The sequence below is a fragment of the Salmo trutta genome, chromosome 5, assembly GCF_901001165.1.
Source record: "Salmo trutta chromosome 5, fSalTru1.1, whole genome shotgun sequence".
NCBI classification, from domain to species: domain Eukaryota; kingdom Metazoa; phylum Chordata; class Actinopteri; order Salmoniformes; family Salmonidae; genus Salmo; species Salmo trutta.
In genome coordinates, this window is record NC_042961.1 from 58475060 (window position 1) to 58499901 (window position 24842).

Below are 24842 nucleotides of genomic sequence, written 5' to 3' on the forward strand. Positions count from 1 at the left end.
CAAGTAATCTACCAATTCCACAACAACTACCTTATACACACAAGTATAAAGGAATGAATACAAATATGTACATAAAAATATATAAATGAGTGATGTCCGAACGGCATAGGCAAGATGTAATAGATGGTATGGAGTACAGTATATACATATGAGATGAGTATTGCAGGGTATGAAAACATATAAAGCAGCATTGTTTAAAGTGGCTAGTGATACATTACATCAGGATGGCAAGATGCAGTAGATGGTATAGAGTACAGTATATACATATGAGATGAGTAATGGAGGGTATGTAAACATTATATAAAGTGGCATTGTTTAAAGTGGCTAGTGATACATCTAATTACATCAAGATGGCAAGATGCAGTAGATGGTATAGAGTACAGTATATACATATGAGATGAGTAATGTAGGTTATGAAAACATTATATAATATAAATAATATAAAGTGACAATCATCTGCATTTCTGGGATCTTTTATTTCAGCTCATGAAACACTGGACCAACATTTCACGTGTATATTTTTGTTCAGTATATTTATTTATAGGTGAGTTTTGAAATACATGTTTGTAATTACCTGTAAACATTATCAACTGGTGATATGGCCTTATTTTAGGCCTATAAATATTCAATGTTTTTTGGAGAGTTCAGCAGACACTATTATCCAGAGCAACTGAGTCAATGTATTTTCATATAAATATATTTTTAATTGTCTCCCTTGAGAATCGAACCCAAAACCCTGGTGTTGCAAACACCATGCTCTACCAGCTGAGCCACACTGGACTGGAAACAATGAACCACGTGTGTTGTTTTGAAATGCAAATGAATATTATCATTCATTAATGTGTATGAGGACGAATGTGTACATGTGTGAGTGTGCACGTAATATTGTTTGTACTCAGAAGAAAAACGTTGCTTGCACCACCCCTCCTGACCACTTCCTTTAACTAGAAAGACAGAATGTGGTTAATCGCTTCTCATACATGCACTTCCTGGAAAATGATTTATCTGCTACACACCTCTATGCTGTTTTACATCCACCCTCTCCTCCACCCTGCAATGTTGATCATAGATCTGCAGAACGATCGATATTTGGCTGGAATGTACCTGACACAGAGACACTTTCCAATGTGTACTCTTGAACACAGCCCTACATTGGTTTAGTCTATGCAATCCAGGTCAAACGCTCTGTGTGTGTGTGTGCGTGTGTGTGTGTGTGTGTGTGTGTGCGTGCGCGCGTTCGTGCGTGTGTGCGTGGGGGGTGAGCAAACGCTTTGAGGTTCATTCTGAAACCATGGTTTCTATCTCATTATCATCATCATCATCATTATCATCATCAGGACTTTGGTCTCTTAACCAGGGCTTTGTAAAAGTAAGAGGTGGTCTGATAAGGGAAAACATCTCATTAAGCCCATAAACTATATGGTTAAGCCCCTGCTATAGCCTACGTTGTAGGCAGTCTAGAAGTAATAACGACGATATACTACTGTATAAGCCCTATATTCAGTATTCCTACATCTCCTGATATTCAGTCAGGCAAAAATAAACAGTGACTTTATATGATTGATCATCATCATACAGTATAAATAGACATATGCCTTCAGTAGTGAAGTAGCCTATGGCAGGAGCAGAATTGGTTTCATTATAGGAAAACATCTATTGTTGGCTATCACCTAATTTATTGTATATACTGTGAAATACCTGCGGGGGAAATTACCTTGAGCGTTGTCATATATTTTGTGCGCACGTCGTACAGATGGAAGGCAGGCAGGCTAATAATAATGCACATCATTGTCCTTCTGAGGATTTTTAGGCACACGATGTTCCATACTCGGAGCGCAAGAGTCAATCAAGGACACCGAGTTTGAGAAATAATTTAATACGACCTTAAATTTGTAAATATGACATTGTTAAAATCACATTTACAGCGGATAAATGAGCTTGAATAACAATTTATTCAATGAATAAAAAATTGTAAATGACTGTGGAGGTTGTTTTTTTTAAACAAATAAAACAACGTTTATTTCTGTATTAGTCTTAGACGTGCCATGACCATCGTCACATTTCTACCTTAAATTTCCGACCCAGTCCAGGTCCCATCCAATCATATATTTGTCAGATCAGCTGATTTCTACGCTGCCATTTTGTCCGCGGTAGTAGGCAGGCAGCTAGTGGAGCCAAGCCCCTACATATTCAAGAAAAACTTGAATAATAAAAAAATAAAAAAAAGACGACGATATGAGTTGGATGTCAAGGCTCAGTGGTTTCTGAGTTAGTTTTTTTTTTGTTTGTTGCCAAATTCATGGATATATCGGACCAAATACGTTAAATTCAGGTGTTCCTCTCCTGGTACGAGACGCGGACAGTAGGTAGCTAGCTGGTGTTAGCGGGAAGGCTAGCCGACTGGCTGCTGTCTTATATCCGTATACATCTAGCTTGAAAACTCAAGTTGGGAAGTTTGACAGTTTCACCTTGGCCCATTTTTCGTTCGTTATGTTTCCCTCGAAACCAAGGGACCGGTCTGTTCGAGGTAGTCTAAACACACAAAACGTCAGTGGAAGTTGAATTCTGAAGAAAGGGATTTTATTTTAGTGAAGGTTTGTTAGTAACTGTTAGCTAGCTTGGCTAAACTGTGATCATAATTCGGGGCGTATAGTTATCTCGCCAGTCGGCTCTGGTCTTGTTAATTGACCGTAGGTAATCCAGCTAGCTAGCGATGTTTATATGTAGCCAGCGAGCTGATATTTCTGTTTACAAATTGCATAGTGGGACTCATTCCCGGTTCGAATGCAGAAACGGAAATATTAGCTAACACAAGCTAGTTTACTTGTTTTAGATGTCAACGTTTTTTTTGTGTTTTTTTTTTTTACTATACAGAATAACTTGTTAATGATAGCTAACGTTTACTAGCTAGATAATTGGTAATTGATTTGCTTAATCAATAATACATAATAACATATTGTCGTGTCCGGATTTTTAGTCAGCTAGCTGAAACCCCCAGGTTTGAGGTTGCAACAAATACCTAAAATTAGCCTGACATTTTTCAACGGTACTGGCCTAGGACGTCATACCGGTTTTTTTTTGTGTGTTTTTTTTTTTTTAACGGAACCGATTGACGTGGCCTGAAACCTCCACACTCTTCCCATCACTGGTGTTACGCACGTCAGCTAATATCCAATCGTTGGACATTGTATGTGTGTGTGTGTTTATCATCTAACTAATCCATAGTGGGTTTTGTAGCGAAACAGTGAAACATAATGTCAGGACAGTCTATAACGGATCGCTTCGCAGCGGCACAGCACAGCATGACCGGGTCTGCTATCAGTAAAGCCGTGTGCAAGGCCACGACGCACGAAGTCAGTGGCCCCAAGAAGAAACACCTTGATTGTGAGTATTTGTGTGTGTGTGTGTGTGTGTGTGGGGACGGACGCCTGTCTGTCTGTCTGCTGTCAAGCCTCATGTTTCTTGACTGTCTGAGTGTTAGCCTTTGATCATGACTCAGTTCAATTACACAGAAGTCATTGGAAGAAGGCGTCTTCTGTATGCGGGGAGTTTTGTTAAGAGCCCTGACGCTTGGTCTGAACATTAAAACTAATCTATTACGTTATGGTTTTGAAGTACAGAAAGGTTGAATTGATACACACCTTTTTTTTTAGAGAGAGTTAGTGTTCCCACACTGCCATGTCTCCATGTTACAGCGCGTGTTTTACAGAAGACTGAGGGACCACCTGTGTTAATTACATATCTAGCATGCTCCACACACCTGTGTTAATTACATATCTAGCATGCTCCACACACCTGTGTTAATTACATATCTAGCATGCTCCACACACCTGTGTTAATTACATATCTAGCATGCTCCACACACCTGTGTTAATTACATATCTAGCATGCTCCACACACCTGTGTTAATTACATATCTAGCATGCTCCACACACCTGTGTTAATTACATATCTAGCATGCTCCACACACCTGTGTGTAACAGAAGGCCGCCAGAAATGTGTTGTCACTGAGAAATCATGTTGGCTGCAACTGTGATGATGCCGATTAAAACGGTCTATAGTAAAGTGTATATTTAGCATTTGTGAAATGATTTTAATGTGATATGAATGTACAGGGCTTTATGTTTCTACAACCGTATTGCAGTTGAGAATCGATTCACATTTAGATGGAGTCCTTGGACCTTATGGAGTAATGGTGGCTCCTTAAGAGTACATCTTGGGATGAGTCTGTGTGCTTAGATCAAAACCAAACATACCGGTACTGTAACTCTCGCTACAGTGTTGAATTCCATCACAATGTAGTCACTTCCCTAGCTAGAATTACATTGTAGACAGTAGCCTAGCAGACGTTGTCAGTGAATTTCTGTGGAAGTTACGTCCCCCTACAGTCTCTGTCTGTGACAGTAGATACTGGTTATGAATTTATTAATAAGATGATCATGTGTAGTGCTTTCCAAGGTCCAGCTGACTGACGTCATTGTGCCTTACTTACCATGCTGCCGTTCCTGGTCACGGCAGTATGATGGTCATCCCATTCTTTTTTTGTACCCTCTTATGTTCACCGACGGAATTTCTGTGACATGTATGACATTTTGGCTGCAAAAAAAAACTATTTTCTGCTTGGACAACAAAAAGTTGAAATGAGAACTTGATGCCTATTTATTTTCCAGTGGCCATTATTGATTACTGTCTATGTGAAGGGACTGAAGGTCATTGAGGAAGCGGCGTTGATGAAAGTCAAGTGTCCCTGTCTGATGGAGATAATGAGTCAAGACTAGATCGGCGACGATACATGAAACAGAGGAAGATGCATCTGCTCTGCAGCTGTTACGATGCTTAGGAGTTCATTATGGTGCTGTCATAACTGGGGTTGTATCATAGCTGGTGTCCCTACACTACTCAGCTGTTATAATGCTTAGGAGTTCATTATGGTGCTGTCATAACTGGTGTCCCTACACTACTCAGCTGTTATAATGCTTAGGAGTTCATTATGGTGCCGTCATAACTGGGGTTGTATCATAGCTGGTGTCCCTACACTACTCAGCTGTTATAATGCATAGGATTGCATTATGGTGCTGTCATAACTGGTGTCCCTACACTACTCAGCTGTTATAATGCTTAGGAGTTCATTATGGTGCTGTCATAACTGGTGTCCCTACACTACTCAGCTGTTATAATGCTTAGGAGTTCATTATGGTGCTGTCATAACTGGCCTTGTGTCATAACTGGTGTCCCTACACTACTCAGCTGTTATAATGCATAGGATTGCATTATGGTGCTGTCATAACTGGTGTCCCTACACTACTCAGCTGTTATAATGCTTAGGAGTTCATTATGGTGCTGTCATAACTGGTGTCCCTACACTACTCAGCTGTTATAATGCTTAGGAGTTCATTATGGTGCCGTCATAACTGGCCTTGTGTCATAACTGGTGTCCCTACACTACTCAGCTGTTATAATGCATAGGATTGCATTATGGTGCTGTCATAACTGGTGTCCCTACACTACTCAGCTGTTATAATGCTTAGGAGTTCATTATGGTGCTGTCATAACTGGTGTCCCTACACTACTCAGCTGTTATAATGCATAGGATTGCATTATGGTGCTGTCATAACTGGTGTCCCTACACTACTCAGCTGTTATAATGCTTAGGAGTTCATTATGGTGCTGTCATAACTGGTGTCCCTACACTACTCAGCTGTTATAATGCATAGGATTGCATTATGGTGTTGTGACAGATAAAACATTTAGTTAGTCCTAAAGGAGGCCTGGTTAAGGCCAAAATGTCATAAATATGCCAACTTTCATCAATTATTTCTCAATTATGCTTTTAGATATAAATGTAAAATATGTGTTAACAATCCTGCCTCTAAAGAATTATTCTATGGGTTACATTTTGTGATAATCTCCCAAATCATAGTATTTTGTTTGGCGTTGCCCTGGTTTTGTGAGGAATCACTGAATGGTGTTGTATCATTGCGGATGCTGTATCCTCATCGGTGTCCCCAGTGTCAAGCTACTCTGCAACGGCTATACAAGAGGCAATGGATATCTATTTGGAACTGTTATAATGCTTAGTTAGTACCAAGAGCTGGTGTCCATATCACGGTATTGTATCATAACTGGTGTCCCCACACTGCAGCAGGCAGCAGCTCCTATCAGCCCAGGCTGACATTCACGCATCGTTGGAGAAAATAAATGGTGTTTTGAAGCCAATTAGTCTTATGATTGGGACTGTCCCCCTCAATTACTCGTGTTTAGGCTCTAAGAGATGACGCTGATTCCCTCCATTTTAAGTAGGCTTATCTGATGTCATGTGTATATATATATATTTTACATTTTACATTTAAGTCATTTAGCAGACGCTCTTATCCAGAGTGACTTACAAATTGGTGCATTCACCTTATGATATCCAGTGGAACAACCACTTTACAATAGTGCATCTAAATCTTTTAAGGGGGGGGGGGGGGGTTAGAAGGATTACTTTATCCTATCCCAGGTATTCCTTAAAGAGGTGGGGTTTCAGGTGTCTCCGGAAGGTGGTGATTGACTCCGCTGTCCTGGCGTCGTGAGGGAGCTTGTTCCACCATTGAGGTGCCAGAGCAGCGAACAGTTTGGACTGGGCTGAGCGGGAACATATATATATACTACTGTTGAAAAGTTTGTGGTCACTTAGAAATGTCCTTGTTTTTGAAAGAAAAGCAAAAAAAATTGTCCATTTAAAATAACATCAAATTGATCAGAAATACAGTGTAGACATGGTTATTAGAGGTTGACCGATTAATTGGCATGGCCGATTTTAATTAGGGCCGGTTTCAAGTTTTCATAACAATTGGTAATGAGGACTTGTGAGGCGTCTGTTTCTCAAACTAGACACTCTAATGCACTTGTCCTCTTGCTCAGTTGTGCACCGGGGGCCTCCCACTCCTCTTTCTATTCTGGTTAGAGTCAGTTTGTGCTGTTCTGTGAAGGGAGTAGAACACGGCGTTGTATGAGATCTTCAGTTTCTTGGCAATTTCTCACATGGAATAGCCTTCATTTCTCAGAACAAGAATAGACTGACGAGTTTCAGAAGAAAGTTCTTTGTTTCTGGCCATTTTGAGCCTGTTATCGAACCCACAAATGCTGATGCTTCAGATACTCAACTAGTCTAAAGAAGGCCAGTTTTATTGCTTCTTTAATCAGAACAACATTTTTCAGCTGTGCTAACATAATTGCAAAAGGGTTTTCTAATGATCAATTAGCCTTTTAAAATGATCAACTTGAATTAGCTAACACAATGTGCCATTGGAACACAGGAGTGATGGTCGCTGATAATGGGCCTCTGTACACCTATATAGATATTCCGTTTTAAAAAATCTGCAGTTTCCAGCTCCAATAGTCATTTACAACATTAACAATAAATACATTAGATTTTTTATAAATTTTATGTTATTTTAATGGAGAATTTGTTTTGTGTTTCTTTCAAAACAAGGACATTTCTAAAGTGACCCCAAACTTTTGAATGGTAGTGTATGTATAAAAATATAGTACCAGTCAAAAGTCTGGGGACACCTACACATTCCAGGGTTTTTCTTTATTTTTACTATTTTCTACACTGAAGAATAATAGTGAAGACATCAAAACTATGAAATAGCACACATGGAATCATGTAGTAACCAAAAAATTGTTAAACAAATCAAAACATTTTCCAAATAGCCACCCTTTGCCTTGATGACAGCTTTGCACACTTGGAATTCTCTCAACCAGCTTCATGAGGTAGTCACCTGGAATGCATTTCAATTAACAGGTGTGCCTTATTAATTTGTGGAATTTCGTTCCTCAATGCGTTTGAACCAATCAGTTGTGTTTTGACAAGGTAGGGGTAGTATACAGAAGATAGCCCTATTTGGTAAAATACCAAGTCCATATTATGGCAAAAACAGCTCAAATAAGCAAAGAGAAACAACAGTCCATCATTACTTTAAGACATGGTGGTCAGTCAATCCGGAAAATGTCAAGGACTTTGAACGTTTCTTCAAGTGCAGTCCTAAAAAATATCAATCGCTATGATGAATCTGGCACTCATGAGGACCGCCAAAGGAAAGGAAGATCCGGAGTTACATCTGCTGCAGAGGATACGTTCATTAGAGTTACCTGCCTCAGAAATTGCAGCCCAAGTAAATACTTCACACATTTCAAGTAACAGACACATCTTAACTGTTCAGAGGAGACTGCGTGAATCAGGCCTTCATGGTCGAATTGTTGGAAAGAAACCACTACTAAAGGATACCAATAAGAAGAAGAGACTTTCTTGGGCCAAACACGAGCAATGGACATTAGACCGGTGGAAATCTGTTCTTTTGGTCTGAAGAGTCCAAATTTGTACAATTTTTGGTTCCATCCACCATGTCTTTGTGAGATGCAGAGTAGGTGAATAGATGATCTCTGCATGTGTGGTTCCTACTGTGAAGCATGGAGGAGGAGGTGGGATGGTGTTTTGCTGGTGACACTGTCTGTGATTTATTCAGAATTCAAGGCACACTTAACCAGCATGGTTACCACAGAATTCTGCAGCGATACGCCATCCCATGTGGTTTGTGCTTAGTGAAACTCATTTGTTTTGCAACAGGACAATGACACAAAACACACCACCAGGCTGTGCAAGGGCTATTTGACCAAGAAGGAGAGTGACGGAGTGCTGCTTCAGATGACCTGACCTCCACAATCTCCCGACCTCAACCTAATTGAGATGGTTTGGGATGAGTTGGACCGCAGAGTGAAGGAAAAGCAGCCTGCAAGTGCTCAGCATATGTGGGAACTCCTTCAAGACTGTTGGCAAAGCATTCCTCATGAAGCTGGTTGAGATAATGCCAAGAGTGTGCAAAGCTGTCATCAGGGCCGTGGGTGGCCCTGAAAATCGCACAAAAATAATCAATGGAAATCCAATTTATCAACCCATGGAGGTCCCAATTTGGAGTCACACTCAAAATTAAAGTGGAAAACCACACTACAGGCTGATCCAACTTTGATGTAATGTCCTTAAAACAAGTCAAAATGAGGCTCAGTAGTGTGTGTGTGTGTGTGTGTGTGTGTGGCCTCCACGTGCCTGTATGACTTCCGTACAACGCCTGGGCATGCTCCTGATGAGGTGGCGGATGGGCTCCTGATGAGGTGGCGGATGGTCTCCTGAGGGATCTCCTCCCAGACCTGGACTAAAGCATCCGCCAACTCCTGGACAGTCTGTGGTGCAACGTGGCGTTGGTGGATGGAGCGAGACATGATGTCCCAGATGTGCTCAATTGGATTCAGGTCTGGGGAACGGGCGGGCCAGTCCATAGCATCAATGCCTTCCTCTTGCAGGAACTGCTGACACACTCCAGCCACATGAGGTCTTGCATTAGGAGGAACCCAGGGCCAACCGCACCAGCATATGGTCTCACAAGGGGTCTGAGGATCTCATCTCGGTACCTAATGGCAGTCAGGCTACCTCTGGCGAGCACATGGAGGGCTGTGCGGCCCCCCCAAAGAAATGCCACCCCACACCATGACTGACCCACCGCCAAACCGGTCATGCTGGAGGATGTTGCAGGCAGCAGAACGTTCTCCACGGCGTCTCCAGATTCTGTCACATCTGTCACATGTGCTCAGTGTGAACCTGCTTTCATCTGTGAAGAGCACAGGGCGCCAGTGGTGAATTTGCCAATCTTGGTGTTCTCTGGCAAATGCCAAACGTCCTGCACGGTGTTGGGCTGTAAGCACAACCCCCACCTGTGGACGTCGGGCCCTCATACCACCCTCATGGAGTCTGTTTCTGACTGTTTGAGCAGACGCATGCACATTTGTGGCCTGCTGGAGGTCATTTTGCAGGGCTCTGGCAGTGCTCCTCCTGCTCCTCTTTGCACAAAGGCGGAGGTAGCGGTCCTGCTGCTGGGTTGTTGCCCTCCTACGGCCTCCTCCACGTCTCCTGATGTACTGGCCTGTCTCCTGGTAGCGCCTCCATGCTCTGGACACTATGCTGACACACAGCAAACCTTCTTGCCACAGCTCGCATTGATGTGCCATCCTGGATGAGCTGCACTACCTTAGCCACTTGTGTGGTTTGTAGACTCCTCATGCTACCACTAGAGTGAAAGCACCGCCAGCATTCAAAAGTGACCAAAACATCAACCAGGAAGCATAGGAACTGAGAAGTGGTCTGTGGTCCCCACCTGCAGAACCACTCCTTTATTGGGGGTGTCTTGCTAATTGCCTATAATTTCCACCTGTTGTCTATTCCATTTGCACAACAGCATGTGACATTTATTGTCAATCAGTGTTGCTTCCTAAGTGGACAGTTTGATTTCACAGAAGTGTGATTGACTTGGAGTTACATTGTGTTGTTTAAGTGTTCCCTTTATTTTTTTGAGCAGTGTATTTTGATTTGTGTTATTACGTGATTCCATATGTGTTTATTTCACTGTTTTGATGTCTTCACTGTTATTCTATAATGTAGAAAATGGTAAAAGTAAAGAAAAAACCTTGAATGAGTAGTTAGCTAAACTGTTGATTGTGTCTTTACACTAATTGTTATAACTGGAGCTGGGAAGTACTGTGTGATTTCTCAGGCTTTATTTAGCCTGGTCTATCGGGACGGATGTTAGCTTTTATGTTAAATCAAGTAGCAGGAAATTTGCTTCTGGTTGCAGAGATGACGTATCCTAGCTGTTGCTAAAGGGAAAACGCAGCGGATGTGTGTTCAGTTAAACAAATATGCCTAAATAAACAGGAAGTAGTCTAATATAGCAGCAAACATGCCGAGATGTTGGCCTACTGTGCACTCCCATTGGAAAAAGGTCATACCTGATGGGTATACTACAAAGCAGGGTCCCCGGTATACTACAAAGCAGGGTCCCGGTATGCTACAAAGCAGGGTCCCGGTATGCTACAAAGCAGGGTCCCGGTATGCTACAAAGCAGGGTCCCCGCTATACTACAAAGCAGGGTCCCCGGTATACTACAAAGCAGGGTCCCGGTATACTACAAAGCAGGGTCCCGGTATACTGCAAAGCAGGGTCCCCGGTATACATAAAGCAGCTAACGCCTAAATATTATTTTGTAATTTTTTTCATAAAAAGATGAGCTTGAAATGGACATGGTGTAATTGATTAAAAAAACTAAAACGCATATCTAAGTTTAGCTTAAATAAAATGAACCAGAAAATCAATAGTTATTTCGTGTTGCTTTTCAAAGTTAGCTGGCTAACTCATTGATCTGTCTTTGTCATACCTCTGATAGGGGAGATTAATTGCTCAGCTATTTGCATGTTGTACGGGAGATCGTTGCCATGACGCTATCAACCAATTTGTTCTGAGACCGGTGTCTTTGTCTGCCACTCTGCCGACACAGCCTTGCCTGGCATGAAGCCTAGTTGTCATGGTTATTTTGTGGAAGTTGTGACATTTTTAAACCCAATCCTTTCCTAATACTTTCGTGCTGTTGTCATGGCAGCCAAGAGTCACAGAACAGAGCCATCGGTTGGTTGAAACAGCGGTTAGTTCCAGACAGGACCTAGCCTAATTCTGCCCCCTCTGAGTTATGGTTTGACTCGTTCGTAGGGCTAATTCAGGGGAACATCCCATATGAGAGGGGAATTCACCTTAGACGCTCCACAATGGGTAAATAAAACATCCGTGTTTGCCCACTGTAGCCTAGGTCATCGTCAGGCTTGAGTAAAGTCTAGACCTACCTCTCACATACTGTTTGCTTTTCAAAATGTGCACCCACTAATTTAAGATTAACAATGCGAGGTGACTTTTTTTTTTTTTTTTAAGCCATTTTTAGTCAACTTAGACTTATAAAATATGCTGCCAGAACAGCCCTTCTCAAACCTTGAGACTGTCCCAAATGACACCATAGTCTTTGTCTATTGCACTTCAGAGGGGTTGGGTTAAATGTGGAAGACCACATTTCAGGTGAAGGCATTGTTGGACAACTGACTAGGAATCCTTTCCTTACTTTTCTTTGCTGTGGACTATAAAGGAAATAGGGTGCCGTTTTGGACACAGCTACAGGCTAGCTCGAGTCCACTACTAATACAGTTTATCATCCACAAAGGAAACGGGTTGTGTCGTAGTGTGTGTGTGTGGCTATTGCGACACTTTGTTACAGGACAGAAGAGGGTAACATTGATTCCCATGTAGCCTAGATGGATTTCTAATGGCTGCAATACGTGAACAATTACTATTGTGATTCATTGCAAAGAAAACCTGTTTGCAGAGTCCCCGTCCTCGCCTTAACCTGTCTGCAGAGTCCCCGTCCTCGCCTTAACCTGTCTGCACAGTCCCCGTCCTCGCCTTAACCTGTCTGCAGAGTCCCCGTCCTCGCCTTAACCTGTCTGCACAGTCCTCACCTTAAAACCTCTTGAGCCTCTCGTCCCGTAAGCGGGATCAACATCCAGCGAAAAACTCCTAGCGACATTAGCATAACGGAATTTAAATATATATTTTTTTCAAATATAGGACTGTCTCATATAGTTTTATAGATACCTCTCCTGAATCGACCCACGTCGTCCGATTTCAAAAAGGTTTTACAGGAAAAGCAAAACATTAGATTATGTTAGAGGAGTACATGGTAAAAGTAGCAACATAGCCATTTTCCGACCAACCACATGAATCACAAATAACCAAAAAACAGCTAAATGCAGCACTAACCTTTTACAAACTTCATCAGATGACACACCTAGGACATCATGTTACACAATGCATGCATTCTTTTGTTCAATAAAGTTCATATTTATATATAAAAACAGCATTTTACATCGGCGCCTGACGTTGACTAATTTCGTTGACTATTTTCCCTCAAATGCATCCCGGGAAACAGTGCTACAATTTACTCAATTACTATTCAAATTTTTTTTTTAAATGTAATATTGTCATTCTAAGATTTATAGATGAATATCTCTTGAAAGCACTTGTCATACCAGATTTAAAAATAACTTTACTGGGTAATCACACTTTGCGATAAAAGGGGATGCGATACTCAGAAAATTAGCTAGTAAATCCAGCTCGGCGCCATCTTGGAACAATCGCATATCACATCTAATCTTTTATACTATTGTCAATAATCCCTTACCTTTAGTTGTCTTCATCAGAAAGCACTTCCAGGAATCCCAGGTCCACAACAAATGTATTTTCGGTCGAAAAAGTCCATCCTTTATGTTCCATTAGCTTGCTGTTGTTAGCGCGTCTGAAGGCTGTATCCAAATGCTCCGTCGGGCGCGGGATAGCGGTTTCGAAAAATAATATTTTTCCCCCATTTAGGTTCGTTCAAACGTTGTATAACATAAATCTTCAGGGCCTGTTTCAACAAGAGAGCCAATAAGATTCGAGGGGGACGATTGTATTGTGTTTCAAAACGTTTCGAAAGGAGGGGGTAGACGGGGCCGCCGGCGTCATAATGGTGATGGCCCTCCCCCTGTGACCAATTTCCACAGCGTCTCATTCATTCAGTTTGGACAGTAGAAGGCTCAAACCACTTTGTAAAGACTGGGGACATCTAGTGGAAGCAATAGAAAGTGCTCAATGAACCATAGCTCACGGTGTGATTAATAGGCAAAGATGTGAAGTTGAGTCCACAATTCAGAATTCCACTTCCTGTTTCAATCGGTCTCGGGGTTTTGACTGCCATATGAGTTCTGTTATACTCACAGACACCATTCAAACAGTTTTAGAAACTTTAGGGTGTTTTCTATCCACAGGTATTAATTATATGCATATCCTAGCTTCTGAGTTTGATTAGTAGGCCGTTGAAAATGGGCACGAATTTTTTCAAAATGCGCTGTGGCGCCCCCTATCCTAGGGTAAGTCCAAGAAGTTAACCTGTCTGCGGAGTCCTCACCTTAACCTGTCTGCGGAGTCCTCACCTTAACCTGTCTGCGGAGTCCTCACCTTAACCTGTCTGCGGAGTCCTCACCTTAACCTGTCTGCGGAGTCCTCACCTTAACCTGTCTGCGGAGTCCCCACCTTAACCTGTCTGCAAGCCAGCTGACAGTCGGTCTCGCTGTGGAGCCAGCTTTTAGTGAGCAGCCTCGTGCTGGACCCTCGAGACGGTGGAAAAAAGCTTTCAAATAGTTTGGGGGGAAAAGTATAGTGCTCTGTAGTCGTCAAGTGTGTGTGTGCATGTCTTTGCAAGAGTTTCTGTGTAGTGGACTCTGAATAAAAGGTGTGTGTGTGTGTGTGTGTGTTTCTGGGAGCTCTGTGTGTGTGGAACATTTTAGTGCTCCTGTCCTCTACAGGGTATTTTTAGCCTGGCTAGCTGGGTCCTTTGGTCATGTCTGTTGGCTTGTTGTGTACATACCTTCCCTCCCCTGGTTCTCTCTCTGTCTTACTCAGCTGGATTCACACCACCATGGAACAGACTACAGATAAAGTTGTCTGAAGGGAGAACGAAGGAGAGGGCTAGCTAGTAGGAATCACACACATCTCCAGAGGGAGAGAATGGAAGACTCTACCTGGCTGGCTCTGCAGCTCTGGATTCACACGACCATGGAGCAGACTACTACAGGACTCTACAGTAGTCGAAAGGGGAGGAATTGGAGAGAGAATCTACCTACCAAGAGTGAGCCAGGAACCTGGGTGGCTGAGCCCATATTCACTAAGCATCAGAGTAGAGGTCGACTGATTAATCGGAATGGCCGATTTTAATTAGGGTCGATTTCAAGTTTTCATAACAATCGGACATCGGTATTTTTGGACGCCGATTCTAAAAAAACAAAAAAAAAAAAAAAAAAAAAAACAATATATATATATATCTTATTTTTGTCTTTTTCTTTTTTCTTTTACGCCTTTATTTAACTAGGCAAGTCAGTTAAGAACAAATTCTTATTTTCAATGACGGCCTAGGAACGGTGGGTTAACTGCCTTGTTCATGGGCAGAACGACACACTTGTCAGCTCGGGGGTTCAATCGTGCAACCTTACGGTTAACTAGTCCAATGCTCTAACCACCTGCTTTACATTACACTCCACGAGGAGCCTGCCTGTTACGCGAATGCAGTAAGAAGCCAAGGTAAGTTGCTAGCTAGCATTAAACTTATCTTATAAAAAAAGCAATCAATCAATCATAATCACTAGTTAACTACACATGGTTGATGATATTAGTAGTTTATCTAGCCTGTCCTGCGTTTTATATAATCGATGTGCATTCGCAAAAAAGGACTGTCGTTGCTCCAACGTGTACCTAACCATAAACATCAATGCCTTTCTTAAAATCAATACACAGGTATATATTTTTAAACCTGCATATTAATTTAATATTGCCTGCTAACATGAATTTCTTTTAACTAGGAAAATTGTGTCACTTCTCTGCAACAGAGTCAGGGTATATGCAGCAGTTTCGGCCGCCTGGCTCGTTGCGAACTATGTGAAGAGTATTTCTTCCTAACAAAGACAGCTAACTTCGCCAAACGGGTGATGATTTAACAAAAGCGCGTTTGCGGAAAAAGCACAATCGTTGCACGACTGTACCTAACCATAAACATCAAAGCCTTTCTTAAAATCAATACACAGAAGTATATATTTTTAAACCTACATATTTAGCTAAAAGAAATCCAGGTTAGCAGGCAATATTAACCAGGTGAAATTGTGTCACTTCTCTTGCGTTCATTGCATGCAGAGTCAGGGTATATGCAACAGTTTGGGCTGCCTGGCTCGTTGTGAACTAATTTGCCAGAATCTTACGGAATTATGACATACCATTGAAGGTTGTGCAATGTAACAGGAATATTTAGACTTATGGATGCCACCGTTAGATAAAATACGGAACGGGTCCGTATTTAACTGAAAGAATAAACATTTTGTTTTCGAAATGATAGTTTCCGGATTTGACCATATTAATGACCTAAGGCTCGTATTTCTGTGTGTTTATTATATTATAATTAAGTCTATGATTTCATAGAGCAGTCTGACTGAGCGATGGTAGGCAGCAGCAGGCTCGTAAGCATTCATTCAAACAGCACTTTCGCGCGTTTTGCCAGCAGCTCTTCGCAATGCTTGAAGCATTGCGCTGTTTATGACTTCAAGCCTATCAACTCCCAAGATTAGGCTGGTGTAACCGATGTGAAATGGCTAGCTTGTCAACGGGGTGCGCGCTAATAGCGTTTCAAACGTCACTCGCTCTGAGACTTGGAGTAGTTGTTCCCCTTGCTCTGCATGTGTAACGCTGCTTCGAGGGTGGCTGTTGTCGATGTTTTCCTGGTTCGAGCCCAGGTAGGAGCGAGGAGAGGGACGGAAGCTATACTGTTACACTGGCAATACTAAAGTGCCTATAATAACATCCAATAGTCAAAGGTATATGAAATACAAATCGTGTAGAGAGAAATAGTCCTATAATTCCTATAATAACTACAACCTAAAACTTCTTACCTGGGAATATTGAAGACTCGTGTTAAAAGGAATCACCAGCTTTCATATGTTCTCATGTTCTGAGCAAGGAGTGCTGATCTAGGATCAGGTCCGCTCTGGCAATGTAACCCTATTGACTATGATCTAAAATGGAAAACTGATCCTAGTTCAGGCATGGTATTCCTCTTGGTTTGGCCTAAAGTCAAGTCGGCTTTATTCACATCGTAGATGTCATTAGATTTGAATGCTTGTGATTCAGTTGAATTGTTAGGCAGGCAGTACAGAACTGTGGTGGCTGCAGTTCAGGATGGTTTGGCTTCTTTCTCAGTAGGTCCAGGCTCTAGTTTCTGTGTGTGTGTGTGTGTGTGTATACACGCGCACACACACACACACACACACACACACACACACACACACACACACCTCCTTTTGATATATCAGAACTGAAAATAGAGGATGCACTTAAGCAAATCATTTGACTAGAGCCTGTCTGGAGGTGGAATTTTTGGTTTTGGAACTAAAGGAATCTTTCCAATTCCCATTGTGATGTGGAGGAATTGTAGAATCCCCTTTGACGCCGACGTGGTTCTAAACTCGGATCACGATCATGCCTTGGTCGCCATGTGACCAGAGACTGTCATCTGAAGCAGGGAAAGACGCAGTGTCACGGAGGAGACAAAGGGAGAAGGAAAAAACGATGTAACTGTCTACTCTTTATATAGCTATTTATACACATTCTGCCATCTCTACCTCCTCCCCCCTCTCTCTTTCTCCCCCCTCTTTCTCTCTCTGTTCATGCAGAGAGAGAAACCCACCATTGCGTGTGTGTCCGGCAGGCAGCAGAAGATTAGAGGATATACAAGGTGCTCCTCTTCGATCTCCCTCCTGTCCACCATCTTTAGGTTGTGTACATGTACGCATCTGTGTTTTTTTTTGTTTTTTTTGTACTGATCATATGGCAGATTAGCGTACCTTTTTATAGATATGCAAGGCGGAGGCGAGGAGGGTGTGAGGGGGGAGGCAAGGAGAGCCGACCCCAGCAAGGAGGCTGGCAGCTGGGCCAGATGTAGTCTGTCTTCCCCTGTCTGGCTGGACCACCTGGCGCCTAGTGCTTCCTCTCTCCACCTGCTCACGTCCTACTTCCTACAGCTGGCAGCACCCTGTTCCCCCTCCATCTCTCCTTCCAGGTCAGGTTAGCTATGTTGTGGCTGACCTACAGTGTGCAGTTATGTCAGTTATCTCGAGGGCTGCATCTCTCAATGGTCTTAAACAGGCCTCCTCTTCTAGATGGACTGGGCGTATACGTTTCCTACTAGAGGCTTGAAATGCTTCCGCTGATGGAGGCTCACTTCACTGACTTCATGTCCATTGAGAGGCCTAGCTATCCTTCCTGTCCTGTTGTTTGCTTGGTCTCTCTCACCCCACCACAGTCCCATCCCTCTCCTAGCCTAGTGTGTGTGTGTGGTGGTGATGAGGTAAGAGCCCTAAGCTCAGGCCGGTACCAGGAGCTCCTCATTACGGGGACTGACCAGTGCAACCCAGAGGGCAAAGGTCATACCAGCCCTGCTGAATGGAACAATGGCGCTGTGTGCATTGGAACACACACACACGCACACACACTAGAACACAGAGCAGCTGTCTGTCAACTCTGAGAAGGACAGATGAGATCACCGCTCATGCCCTCTTTATTGCTCATTGTCCATCTCTCACTGACTCTCTCTAGAATCTCTGGGGTTCTAGAATGTCTTTGGAGTTCTGGAATCCCTCCGTGTTCTAAAATATCTTTATAAAATCTCCCAGAATTGTACCATGATATTAGGAGTGTTTGTGTTACACATTTCCATGGTGTGTAGGGAGCCACACACAAATAAGTCTAGCTGCCGTGTGGGTTTTCACAGCCACTCTCAAACATGGCTGATGGCCAGTAAGATGGGGAAGGGAGGAATTGTTCAGCCCTGCATGGTCAGGGTTTCTGCAGGCTGGATAAGATGGGATCCACCACCACCACGCCCCAGATGGAGCCAGCCTCTCCTCACACTGCAGTTCTCCCTCGTCTCTCCTCGTCTCTCCTCGTCTCTCCTCACACTGCAGTTCTCCCTCGTCTCTCCTCGTCTCTCCTCGTCTCTCCTCTCACTGCAGTTCTCCCTCGTCTCTCCTCGTCTCTCCTCACACTGCAGTTCTCCCTCGTCTCTCCTCGTCTCTCCTCACACTGCAGTTCTCCCTCGTCTCTCCTCGTCTCTTCTCACACTGCAGTTCTCCCTCGTCTCTCCTCGTCTCTCCTCTCACTGCAGTTCTCCCTCGTCTCTCCTCGTCTCTCCTCTCACTGCAGTTCTCCCTCGTCTCTCCGCGTCTCTCCTCACACTGCAGTTCTCTCTCGTCTCTCCTCGTCTCTCCTCACACTGCATTTCTCCCTCGTCTCTCCTCGTCTCTCCTCACACTGCAGTTCTCCCTCGTCTCTCCTCGTCTCTCCTCGTCTCTCCTCACACTGCATTTCTCCCTCGTCTCTCCTCGCCTCTCCTCACACTGCATTTCTCCCTCGTCTCTCCTCGTCTCTCCTCACACTGCAGTTCTCCCTCGTCTCTCCTCGTCTCTCCTCTCACTGCAGTTCTCCCTCGTCTCTCCTCGTCTCTCTTCACACTGCAGTTCTCCCTCGTCTCGCCTCGTCTCTCCTCACACTGCATTTCTCCCTCGTCTCTCCTCACACTGCAGTTCTCCCTCGTCTCTCCTCGTCTCTCCTCGTCTCTCCTCGTCTCTCCTCTCACTGCAGTTCTCCCTCGTCTCTCCTCGTCTCCCTCGTCTCTCCTCTCACTGCAGTTCTCCCTCGTCTCTCCTCGTCTCCCTCGTTTCTCCTCGTACTGCAGTTCTCCCTCGTCTCTCCCTCGTTTCTCCTCACACTGCAGTTCTCCCTCGTCTCTCCTCGTCTCTCCTCGTCTCTCCTCACACTGCAGTTCTCCCTCGTCTCTCCTCGTCTCTCCTCTCACTGCAGTTCTCCCTCGTCTCTCCTCGTCTCTCCTCGTCTCCCTCGTCTCTCCTCACACTGCAGTTCTCTCCGTCTCTCCTCGTCTCTCCCTCGTTTCTCCTCGCACTGCAGTTCTCCCTCGTCTCTCCTCGTCTCTCCTCGTTTCTCCTCACGCTGCAGTTCTCCCTCGTCTCTCCTCGTCTCTCCTCTCACTGCAGTTCTCCCTCGTCTCTCCTCGTCTCTCCTCTCACTGCAGTTCTCCCTCGTCTCTCCTCGTCTCTCCTCTCACTGCAGTTCTCCCTCGTCTCTCCTCGTCTCTCCTCTCACTGCAGTTCTCCCTCGTCTCTCCTCGTCTCTCCTCACACTGCAGTTCTCCCCCGTCTCTCTCCCTCTCGCTGTTTAAGACAACTGACTGTGATCAAGGGCATCCAAATGTGTTTCCACTCCCTTTAAGTCAGCACATATCCACTACATTACAGCAGATACACACGCCACACATACGGACGTGTGCATAGACATATTCTCACACACACACGCCACACACAGGTGGGGAGAGACTGGGACGACAGGGCGAGACAGGGGGGAGTACAGAAATCTGAAATTGGTTTTGTTAAACATGTCTGGCTCTGCTGCGTATAAACAGAAACCTGCTCTCGGAAAGAGTGGTCCCATGTTTTATTACTAATTATGAACCGGGTGGTTCAAGACCTGAATGCTGATTGGCTGAAAGCTGTGTTATACCACAGGCATGACAAAACATTTATTTTTACTGTTCTAATTACATTGGTAACCAGTTTATAATAGCAATAAGGCACCACGGGGGGGGTTGTGGTATATGGCCAATATACCACGGCTAAGGGCTGTTCTTAAGCACAATGCTGATTATAGCCTGGATACAGCCCTTAGTCGTGGTATATTGGCCATATACCACAACCCCCCCCCCCGTGGTGCCTTATTGCTATTATAAACTGGGTACCAGTAAAAATATATGTTTTGTCATACCTGTGGTATACGGTCTGATATACCACGGCTGTCAGCCAATTAGCATTCAGTGCTCGAACCACCCAGTTTATAATGGCTGTTATACCACACCCCCTCTGGCCTTATTGCTTAAATATTCATCTTCATATCACACTGAAATCCTAATGTAGCCTGGCCCCATTGTCCAATAACCATGTTAATATGAGACAGATGCTACAGACGAATGAATTGGTGTTTCCAAAGTTACCAGGTGGGTGTGTGTAGTCTGTACCCACTTTGTTGAACAAAAGAAGTAGGGATTTAGGAGAGCGAGGGGGAGGAGACGGCAGGGGGAAGAATACAATTCTAAAAATCCACATTCACTTGTCGTGGTGGACAAGTACTAATGGGTGGCCATTAGGACTGACCCCATTTAGGCAACTGGTCGATTATTTGGTCGATAGGCTGTTGGTCGACCCGAGAGTTCTTTAGTCAATGGGATGCATACATGTGTCACGTAGAGAGAGAGAGCAAGGGAACAGGGAATCTTTTTCCCTGATCAAATGAGGGATTTCGGTAACAGAACTTTTCAGTTTAGAAATGGCTGTAATTATGTTACAGCTTCAGCAATACGGACGGATGAACCCTGGTTTGTCACTACATCAGGGAGGAGAGAGACAGGTCAACACTGGTGGTCACTACATCAGGGAGGAGAGAGACAGGTCAACACTGGTGGTCACTACATCAGGGAGGAGAGAGACAGGTCAACACTGGTGGTCACTACATCAGGGAGGAGAGAGACAGGTGTCAACACTGGTGGTCACTACATCAGGGAGGAGAGAGACAGGTGTCAACACTGGTGGTCACTACATCAGGGAGGAGAGAGACAGGTCAACACTGGTGGTCACTACATCAGGGAGGAGAGAGACGGGTATAAACACTGGTGGTCACTACATCAGGGAGGAGAGAGACAACAGGTGCTCGTCACAGTCACTGGTTGTCTGATCCCGGCACAATCAAATCAATTGCTCGTCAGACTCCCTCTAATCATTTGTGTCTTTGATTATTTAATCAAACAGTGTGCTTAAAGTATCAGACAAGCTCAGTGAATATAGTTGATTTGATTAAAACACACAGGGTATCTCTATCTATGGAAAAATACTTTTTTTTAAAGTGTCGACCAATCAATTGGTCGAAAGAACAGATGACTCTTGGTCGACCAATATGTTTTTTTTGTCGGGGACGGACCTGGTGGCCGTGAAAGTTGTTGTTTTGGTGCTTAAGAAGGAGACGTGTGAGCCGTGCAGAGTGATGATGCAATAAGCGTAGTATCAATAGAGTTGTCTAAGTGGAACAGGATATTGTTTGATAGGGCTTGGACCATACCACTATCGTGATACTCATTAGTATCACGCCAAGGAAATTAAAACCGCACGAATGTTGTCATCTAGATGCAGTTTTACCACCTATAGCACAGTTTGTACTCGTCTAGGCTAGAGGTCGACCTCTAGTCTAGGCTATATGTTTGTCTCTGGACTCGCAGCCCTGTGTGTGTGTGTTTTCACTGTGTGTGTGTGTGTGTGTGTGTGTGTGTGTGTGTGTGTGTGTGTGTGTGTGTGTGTGTGTGTTCCTGAAATTAGCCTGTTTGTCCTTCATTTCAAACTTGCATGCAGTTCCACTGTCACACCACTGTGAGTGTGTACCCGAGACTACGTTCCTTGTCTTTGATTTCCCAATGTAATTTGCGTACAGGTCCTGATCTCACCACCTCTCTCTTGTCCGTGTGTTTGTCTCTCTGTCTGTCTCGGTCTCCTCCAGACCTGATCCACTGCACCAGTGAGATGAACGTGTCGGTCCCCCAGCTGGCTGACACCCTGTTTGAGAGGACAGCCAATAGCAGCTGGGTGGTGGTCTTCAAAGCTCTGATCGCTACACACCACCTTATGATGTATGGCAATGAGGTCAGTGAAAACACACACACTCACACACACACACACACACGGACTCAGGACACACACGGACGGACACACACACACGGACACACACACACGGACACACGGACTCAGGACACACACACACACACACACACGGACGGACTCGGGACACACACACACACACACACACGGACGGACTCGGGACACACACACACGGACGGACTCGGGACACACACACACGGACGGACTCGGGACACACACACACACACGGACGGACTCGGGGGACACACACACACACGGACGGACTCGGGGGACACACACACACACGGACGGACTCGGGGGACACACACACGGACGGACGGACTCGGGGGACACACACACGGACGGACGGACTCGGGGGACACACACACGGACGGACGGACTCGGGGGACACACACACGGACGGACGGACTCGGGACACACACACACGGACGGACTCGGGACACACACACACGGACGGACTCGGGACACACACACACGGACGGACTCGGGACACACACACGCGGACACACGGACTCGGGACACACACACGCGGACACACGGACTCGGGACACACACACGCGGACACACGGACTCGGGACACACACACGCGGACACACGGACTCGGGACACACACACGCGGACACACGGACTCGGGACACACACACGCGGACACACGGACTCGGGACACACACACGCGGACACACGGACTCGGGACACACACACGCGGACACACGGACTCGGGACACACACGCGGACACACGGACTCGGGACACACACGCGGACACACGGACTCGGGACACACACACGCGGACACACGGACTCGGGACACACACACGCGGACACACGGACTCGGGACACACACACGCGGACACACGGACTCGGGACACACACACGCGGACACACGGACTCGGGACACACACACGCGGACACACGGACTCGGGACACACACACGCGGACACACGGACTCGGGACACACACACGCGGACGGACTCGGGACACACACACGCGGACACACGGACTCGGGACACACACACGCGGACACACGGACTCGGGACACACACACGCGGACACACGGACTCGGGACACACACACGCGGACACACGGACTCGGGACACACACACGCGGACACACGGACTCGGGACACACACACGCGGACACACGGACTCGGGACACACACACACGCGGACTCGGGACACACACACACGCGGACTCGGGACACACACACGCGGACACGCGGACACACACGCGGACACACGGACACACACGCGGACACACGGACTCGGGACACACACGCGGACACGTACTCGGGACACGCGGACACACACGCGGACACGTACTCGGGACACGCACACGCGGACTCACGGACACACGCGGACACACACGCGGACACGTACTCGGGACGCGCACACGCGGACTCACGGACACACGCGGACACACACGCGGACACACACGCGGACTCGGGACGCGGACTCGGGACTCGCTGACTCGGGACACACACACGCGGACTCACATGGACACACACAATGACTCACACACTCCCATATGCCTTCCATAGTGTTCTCAGTGAGATGCCTCCATTTTAAATTGTCTATGCCTGCGTTGAGCTCTTGAGAAATGTGTTCCTGGTAATGTTCTATTTGACAAGAGGGGAGAACAGCCACTCTACTGATGATGATTACTACAGCTACTTTGACTGTTTCAACTCTGTGATGAAAGGGGACCGGACTTTGTCACCTTAGTTTAGCAAGAAGCACATTTCCACATATGAGGATGATGTAACCAACCATTTTTGTAGCTTGGTTTCTTCTCTTACGCTGTTGATTCTAAGACGTCCTCTGGCCAGAGAAAGAGAGAGGGGGAACCAAAAGAGGGAGAGGTAGAAAGATGGAGCAAGAGAGAAGGGGGAACCGGGAGAGGGAGAAAGAGGGAGAGCTTTATCCCAGTCTCCATTCCATAGTGCTGGTCTTGATTGGATTGGTTGGCAGCACTGTGTTGTCAAGTTTAGTTTTAGTCCAACTACCCAGTATCAATACTCCGTTAATTCTTCACCCGAGGTTTATCCTATACACCTGTCAAGCTTTTCTATCGTTCCTTCTCTCTCCCCCTCCCTCCCTCGTGAGAGAGAGCACACTCTTGGTCTTTTTCTTCCCTCTTTCTCTTCTCTCTTTTTCTTCTTCTCTCTTTTTCTTCCTCTCTCTCTTCTTCTTCTCTCTCTTTCTCTCTTCTTCTCTCTCTTTTTCTTCTTCTCTCTCTTTTTCTTCTTCTCTCTCCTTCTTCTTCTCTCTCTTCTTCTTCTCTCTTTTTCTTCTCTCTCTTTTTCTTTTCTCTTCTCTCTCTTTTTCTTCTCTCTTTTTCTTTTTCTTCTTCCCTCTCGCACTCTCTCTCTCAGTATCAATACCCTATTCGATCTTCACCTGTAATTTTCTCTTCTGCTCGGCCAAGAAACAGTTCCTTGGAGACTACATTGTTATGCAGAATGTAATAGTCTACCGTTCTATATCAATGGTGTTGTCCTGTTGGACATTTGAAGTTGGAAGTTTACATACACTTAGGTTGGAGTCATTAAAACTAGTTTTTCAACCACTCCACAAATTTCTTGTTAACAAACT

At 45.1% G+C, this 24842-nt stretch overlaps 1 protein-coding gene across 1 annotated transcript in view; it reads left to right on the top strand.

Annotated features, from left to right (window-relative positions):
* Positions 1-2025: 2025 nt before the first annotated feature.
* The window catches only part of LOC115194650 (phosphatidylinositol-binding clathrin assembly protein), a gene marked incomplete at its 3' end in the record, with an annotated part of 43968 nt that continues 21151 nt past the window's right edge, over positions 2026-24842 (top strand). Inside the window, 2 exon segments of the mRNA XM_029754509.1 lie at positions 2026-3384; positions 22097-22239. Coding sequence (XP_029610369.1) covers positions 3255-3384; positions 22097-22239 — 273 coding nt within the window.